General features: G+C 37.6%; 1 protein-coding gene across 1 annotated transcript; it reads right to left on the bottom strand.

Moving 5' to 3' along the window:
• Positions 1–3591: 3591 nt before the first annotated feature.
• Positions 3592–9784, bottom strand: LOC113779851 (beta-amylase 1, chloroplastic-like). The gene is made up of 4 exons (XM_027325597.1): positions 9131–9784; positions 5045–5255; positions 4840–4956; positions 3592–4699 (listed from the first exon to the last, which is right to left on the bottom strand). The coding sequence occupies exons 1-4, from the start codon at positions 9664–9666 to the stop codon at positions 3911–3913; spliced, it is 1653 nt and encodes a 550-aa protein (XP_027181398.1). The 5' UTR covers positions 9667–9784; the 3' UTR covers positions 3592–3910.
• Positions 9785–11039: the final 1255 nt, after the last annotated feature.

Here is an 11039-nt window from a genome sequence, read left to right on the forward strand (position 1 = left end):
TATTTTTTTATCTCACATGCATCCCATTAAAGAAATGTTACAGCATTTTTTTCTATCCAAACACTCGAATTCTTGGGGGGATTTTTGTGAAAAATAATGTGCACATGTATAATGATGAGTGCTTACCTGAAAAGGAGGGAACAAGAAGAATTAGGAGGAGGAGGAGGATGAGATATTGGTAAGTCTTCATGGGAGCTGGTTGCATGCTTGCTGGTCTTGCAGCAGCTGCTCCGGTGCCTGGTTACCCGTTACCCTACTTGGAATAACTTTCAGTTGAATGAACTACTACTATATATTGTAAGTATAAAGTTTTATAGAGCCCAAGACTAGACTGGAAGGGGTGTGCGGTTCATTGCTCTGTTTTCAAACTCGGATCGGACCGGCCGGTCGAATCGGGAACCGGCCAGATAGCCGGTCCGAGTCACATTAAAAAACCGGAAATTTAAAACTCGGCCAAAGCCGGTCAAAAATCGGATTTGACCGGAAAAAATCGGTTTTTTCCGGTTCAACAGTAATTTTTTTAAAAAAAATTCAAACTTTTTAATATTATGTTTTGACCCCCTAAATTGTTAAAACTTATTGATATACCTCAAATATTTGATACTTTATAAATATTGTCCTAAAATTTGATGTTATTTTTCAATTAAATTCATAATTTTAATTCTAAACTTGTTAATATTTATTAAATAATATAAATTGCTACTTGATTGTTCTAATTTCTTTGTATTTTCTTGTTAAATATATTTGAAACATCAAATATATATGGATATACCTTTATTAATATCAATATATTATTAGATATTATATATATAATATTTTAATTTTTAAATAATTTTTATTTATGATGTCATCCGGTTCGATCCCCTATCGACTCCCGGTCGAACCCATTGACCCCTGATCCTGACCTCGGCCGAGTCGCTATCCGATCCGGTTCTGAAAACATAGGTTCATTGTTGTGGTTGTCTTCTTTTTTCGGTGGTCATAGTTCCCTTCACTCACTCAATAGCTTTCTTGAAAATAAATCCTGGATCCCAATTCACAGTTTCACTCTTTATCACCCAAAGTCAACTCTTCCATCTCCTTTTCAAGCAACTAGTGTTCAGTCCTCTTCACTGTGCCTAGTGCCTCTCTCTCTCTCTCTCTCTCTCTCTCTCTCGGGAGACGCGATTTACGAACTCTTATTGAGATCCAAACTTTGTATGCCGTCGGTATCTACCATCCACTGCTTGAGTCCAATGAACTTAGAGCGGAAAAGAAAAATGAAGGAAAAACAAATAATATTTTATCTAAATTTTTCCCCTTCCGTTACAAATACAATTCACAAATTTCGTACCCAAACAGCTACAACTTAATTGGTAAATGAATTTTAGTTTTTTTTTTCAGGTAACGATAGCATTTGTATAATTTAATCTATCATATTTTATAAAAATGGAGAGTCTAAAGAGGCTTAGGTAGCTATCTGACTTAGATCAAAAGGATGTTCTATCATCTCTTTTAAATTTTTTTCACTGTATATAGGATTTGAACATCTGACCTAAGGGACTTTTTTGAGTTTTTGGGCCAAATCTCAGTGATTGGATTTTAGCTCTTGAGGGCATATGCTTTATCAAGATTAGTCTACATGCATTTCTGTCGGCTAGCTTTGTTGTCATACGTAGTATTACGTACCGGCTAACCAAAGTTCACAAGGATCCACTCATTATGAATTTTTTTTTTTTTTTTTTTGGTTATTGTGGGGGGCCAAGGGGTGGGAAGGGTCGGTAAGTAATTCCAGTAGCTGACAAGCATATCTTTTTGCTTGTGTCTTGATCAAGTGTTTGTCGTATTAGTTTGTGGCAAATTACTAATTAGATTTAGCCGGTTCACAATCCACAACGAAAAGTGCGAATGCATAGTTAGACTGACAGCAACCATCTTCAAGAAATTGAAATACTTACAAACATCTACTCTTCAGTCTTCATTGCAAGTTACGGTTCCGTTTTCCACACTCTTAGCATTTTTTTTTTTAGTACTATCACTTGGGCAAACGGCTCATGGTGTATTAAATCTCTAATCCATATCCTTGACCAGGTCTACTTTTTTTGGCTGATTCAGTTCCAGAGGCACAGCTGGAGTGTTTTGGTCAATAGGGATGGCCACTTTGTGGTTGTAGGAAGACAATCAAGTGATGTAGAGAACTTTGTGGGCAGAAAGATTAGTTCACAATAATGTTAGTAACGTCAACGATGAATTCTATGCGTATGGGAATTAAAACGCACAAGCGAGTTTGGTCTATAGACTTGTTACTTATATACCGTGTGATTCGGCCGTTCATTAACATAAGTATTTTTGTATCGACTTGTGAAGATAATATGAAATGATAAAGAGTATTAAATTCCCACTTTTAAACCGCAATTGATTTCTTTTTTTTAAATAATGCGGGTAAAATTAAGATTACAAATTTTGAACGTTTGACTGAGTTTCGTTAGGTGTCAGGCACTAAAGTTGAAGACAGACAGATTCATACAAAGTGCATACATACCACATTCAATTCAACCTCCCCCTCTCTCTCTCCCCACGCAGAACAGAACAGAGCAGAGCAGTGAACAGCGATAGCATAAGCAAAAACAAGAGAGGATGTTGATATTGCGACATGCACTAGCGATGGTGCGCAATTCGCTGTCACCTCCGTTAACATGCCTTTTGCCCCCAGAGTTTTTTTTTTTTTTTTTTTTCTTCTCTCACAATGGTATAGCAAGCATGCCTGCCTTTGTCGGCTGTTGCTGCGTGGTCTTGCCAGAGTCACTTCATTTAACATAGAACGACAACCACCATGATAAATGCAAATGAATTTGGTAGCAGTCAAATCATAAAAAAGTTTCACCACTTTCAACCCAGCTGAGCTGACTCTCCACCTCCGATTGCATCACTTCCCATTTCTTCGACCGGTCATCTTCGTAAATTTTCAGTCATCATGTTTATACTTGAGCAGGACAGATGCACACTTGGGGGTTGGGGGGGTGTACTGTTATCATCTTATGAAGTCAGCGAACGTTGTTGATAGAATTCGTCCACTCTTACGAGGTCAAGAATTACACCTGCGGTGGAGCAAACAGAGCTTAATTAGTTCTCAAGTGTGACCGCCTGCCCTACAGTGCCCACCATCATACTCCCCTTCCCTTGTGCTCTTCCTAGATCAATTCTTCATCTTTCTCCTTTTTACTTTTCAGGCCAATGACAATCACAAAGCATTTACAGATGGAAGAAGGCAGCTACTCGGCACACAAATTCAAGTTGTTTCTCCGTTCTTCACCTTCCGGTAGCCAGACCCCTTTTCTCCCCAAACACAAAAACCCAAAAAGTGGAGAATTCGTTGTATGGAAACCGAATTTTAGAGTTTTGCTATTGATTACATTCATCACCAACCTAGTAGTTGAGAGGAAAAAGGGCCCAGGCCAGTGATCCTCAGTAATGGATTTGACGGTATCAAAATTGGTATAAACTTCTCGAGCAGCAATTGAACCAACCTGGCTCTATTGTGCAATAAAAACCAAAAACCAAGTTAGAAGGATCTATAACACCCAAAACAGAAAAAAAAAAAAAAAAAAGAAAGAAAGAAAAGGGCTGTATGCTTTTAAAAGCAAAACAGATATCATCATCATGGATGTGGATAAAGCAAAAACAGAATTACAGTGGCGATTACTAGCATACTTTTTTTTACTGTAACTGAAGCCAACCTTTTGAAAATATTTGGTTGGCGCTCTCCAATGACAAAATTTTGTTTAAGAAAGATAAAAGATAAAAAATAAAATCAGAGCAATATTACACAATTAACAACAATAGATTAGCAGCCGCTGTTGGGTATACACAGATCTGTAGGTGGTGGTCAAATATCTAATTGACTGCTGAACGTGTACAAGGATGCAGACTTTTAATATGCAAGAACAGCTCCAGTACTAGCAGCAGCAGCTGAAGAATGGCACGAATCACCTCCACCAAAATCTAGCTTGGCCCGAAAAGTGTTGAAACCTGACATATGTCTGACAAATCGAGTAAAACTAACCCAATTATGATATTCAAATAAATTTTTGTCCATTCTATTAAAGTTGAAAGAAAAAGATGGCCTTTCTAAACCATCTGAATAGAATTTTGACATCTTCAACACCTGCTGAAATGAATCATCATCCAAATTAGATGCTGAATTTTCTCCCTCCAGGGGAATATCACAAACCCTTGCCACAAGTAGAAGTTGTTTAAGCAATCCTTCAGGACTGCTCAATGGGTTCACTTGCTGCTCTTCTGCATCTTGCATTTCAAAGCAAGTACAACACATAGTAAAACCATACCTACCAAATACGCGAGCAATAGGCAGATATCCATCTCGAATTGAAGTATTGTAGTAACCGGCTGTTAACTCTGATGGATGGGATCGAGTGCCATAGTGCCAATGGATGCCTGCCACTTTTCCTGACATGTTGACTTCAATGCCACGAAAAATAGACTCTGCTTCCCTGCAAATCCTCTCCCCATGCAGAATTAGCAACCCTGAGTACCATTCAAGGAAGAACTCCCCATATGGTGTGCTCCATGAACCATTGCTTCTAAAAAATTCTGTACTTTCTGGATCATGCATCAAATTACCAGCACCAATAGGGCCCCCATTTGCCCACTCGCGTACTCCTCTTTCCCAGGCACACGCATTTAGAGATGCAAGCATATACTGGCAAATTGAAAGAAGAAAATTATCAAAACTTGGAAACATGAAAGATAGGCATGGGATATTGAAGTGACAAGGGAAAACAGTAAAAACATGGTGAGGTAACTCCCCTCAAATGAAAGTGACCTCTATTTAGAGCTTACCTTGTCATAGCATTGGAATTCACCGAGCTCGCGAGAGCGCCATGCCCACGTTAGCTTCTGAGTTGGGCACGAAGGATATCTTAGTTCACCAGCAGGACCCATTCCAACTTGAATTCCCTGCAAATGGAACAGCTAATAAAACGAAAACCACAAGGTGTATAAAGCTATGCATAGATATAATAAATCATTAAGCCAGTCAACTTACAGTAATGATGCTGCCAAGGAATGGTCTGAAGGTGTCTCGGAAGTTCCTCATGAAATCAGCATATGCTTGAATTGGTGATCGTCCATAAAGAATAGGAAGAACATCACATCCTAGCGAAATATATTCCATGTTCCTTCGACCAAATCTGTCGGAATAAGCTAAATCTGGTTTTTTATCCATTTCTTCAAGCACCCATTGAGGAAGAGAAATCCTAGGCACAGAAAACAGAAGTTTCAGTTCCAGTAACAGATAGACAGGTATATCTGAGAGAGAAAATGGCTATCGAATGCTCAGAAAGCTAAAACTACAATCATTCCAGCATTAAGGTTACAGGAAAAACATATGTTCAACAAACTTGAATGCAACTTAGATTTAAACATGTATAACCTTCAAACCAAAAATCTGCATCTTAAAACTACCAGCCCCTTCTAACACAGCATTTTAAACTATGCATGGATGTATTTGTATACACCCTATCACACATGTACATACATACGCACGATATATATATAGCTGTTTTATCGCATCTCCAGACTATATCACCATAATTTGAGGGATTGGTGAAAAGAAGGATGGCTGAAAGGGAAAATGATACATGTTAAATTACAGTCTATCTCATGGCCGGTACCACGTTTTCTCTATTACGCAATAACTCCATATCATTCTCTTCAAGGTCATACTGCGAATCACAAATGAAGCTTGTTAAGGATGTCTGACAATTTAAGCTTATACGTAAGCATTGAAGTGCTACCTATTCATAACTTTCTTTATGTATATGAAAAAATTTTAACTCATTCTACCTTAGATAACCCCTCATTCTCAATGTGGAGCTGCCATTCATTACTTAGGGACAGGCTAACAGCAACAAAAAGCTATAAAGGTGTATCATTAGAGAGAATCAACATCCAACTAGGGTGTCTGAGTATTGACAACAGGAAATTTTGTTTCGAAAAGGGCAAAAATGAAAATACATAATCCGGATCAATAAATAATAAAACATGTGATTTGTCATTACTCTCATTTTCCCAGGTCTAAAACCAGGAAGAAACAATAATAATAATAAAGACTATTAACCATAACTAGAACCCTTTTTCATTTCAAAGTCCTATCAGACGTTTCTCAGTTAGTTAGACAAATCTACACTTGCCGTGAGGTTAATGGTGATGAGTATATCATTTTTGTCTCTTTTTATGAAGGTTGGGAAATAAGACAGGTGGTAATGCTGGTAGTAATTGTTGACCAAATCTAATTAATACAGTGTTACATAAGTATTGGTCAACTAAGGCTTCTAAGTTGGGTTTTGGTGATTTTGAGGCTATGTCTAAATTCTATGCAAAAAGTGGGTAGTTAGATGTGTTCTCATTTGGAATTGTCTGCTGGCAAGTGGTGGTGGCAGCCAGCAGTCTGCCAATGGTTGGAGGCAGTTTAGGTTGCTTGTACAAAGAGAAGGAAGAACAAGAACAAGGAGGAGGAGGAGAAGAAGAAAAGAATATTTGAGTCTTTAAACCATCTCCACTTACACCTAACTTCAATTATTAATGCTACAAATTCCTCTTCTGAACTGAAGATGTTGGAGGTTTGATAGAATCCATTCTGATTAATGAGTTTGTCATTCATATTCTCCCAGTTCCACATCCAAAGGATTAACCAAACAGTCTGTGAGTTGTTTTTACCTTTTCAGATATCTGGATTTTCATCGACTTATAGATAATAATTCCAAAGATAGAGAAAACTGATGAGATGGGAAAAAAATTACAGCAGGGAAACAGAGATTCAGGTAATTTGAAATACATATTCTGTATAAATCTACGAATTGTCTTGCAACACTCTACATAGATCAGAAACTTTATGAGTCAGCGGCTACTCCCCTATCTTAGCTACTCATGTAGTGTGAGCAACTAAATTAATAAATGAAATTAAATGCAGCCACACAAAGTCTAAACTTGGTTCATCGACATATAATTAACGAAAATTCTTTGAACGATCACCTGGGTTTAAGCTCCCAATCTATTTAGCAATAACAGCAATACTATCATGATTAATCAATCTAGAATCTTGACATTGATGAATGAATCTTGATGTCGGAGCAAGAGCACCAAATGAAGAAAAAGGGGAAGCTTATTAAGAACTAGAAACCATGGCACATGCACAGGAAATGAAATGCAGACATAATTCCAAGACATATATGATCCCACGGGTGCCGTGGGCTAGTCCCTGATGGCATGTTTGACCACATCATTTACTATTTTATTAACTACTTTGGAACTAAAACCATCAAAATTCATAAATGAAGCTAGGGTTTTCCTCACTTACATGTGCAGCAAACCTAGTTCTAGTGTAAGAAATGACCTGAGTAATAAATGAGGCATTTAAAATTAATAGATCATGAATGACAGTAAACTTAGCTGTCTATGGAGTTTCCAGAAATCAATTCCACATCCCAAACTCTTGAATGCTTCAAGCACTTACATTCTCTCATTTTCTGTAATGTGCTTGGCTCAGCAGCTCCAAGGAAGCAAGTGCACCCATCACTTCCTCCATTTTTGTTTTGCTATATCGGTTGCCCACTCAAGGTACTTATATCTGTTCCTTTGGTACTTTAAATAAGCAAACATATTGGTGAAAAAAAAAACTAGGTCTACTTTGTGCATACAAAATTCCTTCTAAAATTACAAACTTCTGGTGTGAGCACAAATATTGGGGATTTAAAATTTGTAATGAATATACATAATAAAATTAGAATTTAATAAACTTGGTTGATGCCTAGTTGTAATTGGATAGAAAATAAAAAGAGCCAGAACTTTTACGAGGAGAAAAAAAAGACATGTTCTTCGAAAACTTAAAGAGAGAGGCCAAGAAGCTTTCTCCCTTTTGCTTGGAATTTCAGAAGAAAACAAGACGAAAAGCTCAATTACTTCTGATGATAAGTCCTTTCCATTAATTTGATGAGGGCAAATTTCAGAAAATATGTATTTTCAACAATCAACTTTATCTTCGGACCATCTCTACTTACTAATGTGAGAAACTTTAAGGAGGCTTTTAGTTGTATATCTTCTCTCACTTGTTTTTTTTTTATTTACCTTTAAAATTCCCAGGAACGAAAAAACATGTTCTCTGCATTCCGTACCGTTCTCTTCTTCCCATCTCACTCCTCCCAAGCATAGCAGAAAAACTGGGATAAAATTACATAATTTCCTAAAATGCATCTAAAATATATATTTCGGACAACATAGCAACATACTTACATCTTCCAACCTCCTCGACGCTTCAGACAGCTTGGATTTCTTCCTTTTGAGGGAAAATATAAGATTCAACTGCTTGACCAATCACCAACCTTCCATTAGATGTATCTCACTCCAATGCAAGCAGATAAAAAGTAGGTGACAATTCACCACTGCAAAGTAATCACATTCCTAGAAATCTCTACTCGGGAAAGACCATTGACTGAAGTAGACGAACCTAATCTCTCAGGATCTTAAGAAGACCCTAAAGTGTAGAGCCTTTTCTCACAGCCAGAGATCATTGAAGTTAATATTGTCCTAGTCTAGTAGGAAGAGCTTACATCTGTGATCATCTTATAGCATTGAACTTATCCAATCAAGTATTTGTCAAGTAACTCTGCGGTGTAGAAAATGCTCATCATCTCCCCTAAACACCCCCTCAAGGTGCAACAATTCAAAAAAATCCCAAAATAGTCAAACTGAATATGTAAACATCAGAAAGTTACCTTACATTGGAAAGATGCTTATCAGCGCATTAATGATTGCACATGCACCAAATTAAACATAAAAATATAAGCCTACAAAACTCACAATCACCAAGCCTGAAAAATACACAAACACTCAATGCCATGCTAATGGGCAGGCAAGTGCTCAAGTACAAACTACATATAGTAGGTAGTGCAGATATTATTGCCACGGACAAATTTAGAAGACCGATGGATGCAGTGTACAAGCATCGGCATTTCTTAATTTTTATCACATTAAACAACTCACAATCTTAAAACTAAGTACATAAGTAGATGGATAAATTCTAGTCAAATCAACAATATGAAAAAAAATGTAACAGCATTGGAATTTTACCAACCAGAAGGGGTCGCCGGGCCCAGTTCCACATTGATGAAATGCCATAACAGCTTTAACCTTGAGACCAAAACGTTTAGCCAAAAGCACAATTTCCAAATAGCCTTGCCAGTTGTAAACCGTAGGGAAATCTCTTTCCACCAGCCCCCACCAGACTTCCATGACCACCCCCTCCACTCCGGCGGCAGCAAGGGCACGAAATGACTGCGCCATAGCTTTACTCCTCTTCATCTTCCCGGAGGAGGAGCTAACGACGTCGAGCGGCAGCGTGACAAAAACCGGCGAGCCCCGGCGGCGGTGGTATGGCGAGGACACGCCGTGCTGGAGCTCATATTGGAGATCACCGTCGAACTCGAAGCCATTGGAAGGTGTGGAGGAGGAAGAGGATGCGTTGAGGCGAGAGCTGAGGGTGAGTGGGTGAGCGGATGGCCGAGTTCGGAACCGAATTGAGGAAAATCGGAGGGAGGGAGTTAAGAAGTCGGTCCGAGAGCAGCAGAAGGAGGCTGAGAAACTCGGTGCCGATGGCGATGCGATCGCCATTGGTGGTGAGGGTTAGGGTTTTCAGATGATGAGGATTGTACGTATCCGGTGTATGTAAATATGTTTCAATCCTTTCAGTCAGTTAACGAGCACCAGTACGACTGCCACAGTGAGCGAGTACGAGTGTGTGTGTGTGTGTGTGAGGGAGAAAGATGACGGCGTCTGTAAATTTGTTATGTAAGATATTTTTTTTAAAAAAAAAAAGTTAAAAAAAATAAAAATGTGGTGAAAGAAAGTGTTTGGAAAATAAAATAAAATTCAAAAATAAAATTTTCCAATTACTTAGTCAGTGAATATGGAAGTGAAAAAGTTATATAAATGCGTTTTGGATCCCGTTTTTCTTCGTGTTTATAGACATGTCACACTCATTTCACGTAATTTGATGAGTGAAAATAATATCAGGAGTCAATTCATCACCAAAACAAATTTGTGATGCATTTCTATGAATTTGTGTCATGCATTGTGCTGAAAACTATACAAATATGACAGAGATAAAAATGCAATCGAATTGAGTCGAGTTTGACTTGAATTAAAATATTTGGATTCGATCTCAAGTCCAAATTCATTGAACTCAAGTTCAAATTTAAATTTGTTTTTAATTAATCGAGTTCGAGTTTGAACTTGAACTTGTTCTCATTGAATCCAATCAAGATTCATTCAAGTTCAATTAAGTTTATATTTTATATATTTTTAAATAAAAAATAAAATAGATATTTCATATTATTAAATAAAAAATTAAAAACATATATACGTAAAACTTGATTGACCTCGATTAAATTCAACAAGTTTTTGAGTTACTTCATTTTAGTTGTAAAATATTGCAACAATATATTGTTTTGAATGTTAAATTTCCCTTTCAAATTTTTGTAGGTGATTACTGATATTATTTTAATTCTAGCCAACAAAACTCACAACTCATCATTTCATTTGGCATTTGAATTTCAATTTGGATGGATCCCCCCTGCTATAGGTTTCGCCAAGCTCAACACTGATGGTTCAGTCTCTGGACCAACAAACCAGGCAGGAGCTGGCGGCATAATTCGTGACTCAAATGGGATATGGATTGCGGGCTTTGCAAGAAATTTAGGCTTCTGTTCAGTTCCTTCTGCTGAATGTTGGGCTCTTAGAGAAGGCTTACAACTTGCAAAAAAACTCAACATCCACTCTCTCGAAGTGGAGATGGACTCTGCCTTTATATTCTCTCTGTGTAAGTCAAATAATCTTATTTCTCATGAACTTGCACCTATTATTCTTGATTGCAGGGAGCTATTGACTACATTCCAGAAAGTATGTTTTCACCATAATTATAGAGAAGCAAACAAATGTGCAGTCCCGTGTTAGGCTATAAATACTATAACTCTTGTAACTGATTC

Source organism: Coffea eugenioides, chromosome 8, assembly GCF_003713205.1.
Source record: "Coffea eugenioides isolate CCC68of chromosome 8, Ceug_1.0, whole genome shotgun sequence".
Taxonomy (NCBI): domain Eukaryota; kingdom Viridiplantae; phylum Streptophyta; class Magnoliopsida; order Gentianales; family Rubiaceae; genus Coffea; species Coffea eugenioides.

Bases quoted from the DNA above. Each gene is read 5' to 3' on its own strand.
- LOC113779851 (XM_027325597.1), bottom strand. From the start codon at position 9,666: ATGGCGATCGCATCGCCATCGGCACCGAGTTTCTCAGCCTCCTTCTGC. The intron at 4,957-5,044 runs GTAAGTTGACTG...TTCCATTTGCAG, and splicing joins TCCTTGGCAGCATCATTACT to GGAATTCAAGTTGGAATGGG. The intron at 4,700-4,839 runs GTAAGCTCTAAA...TCAATTTGCCAG, and splicing joins AATTCCAATGCTATGACAAG to TATATGCTTGCATCTCTAAA.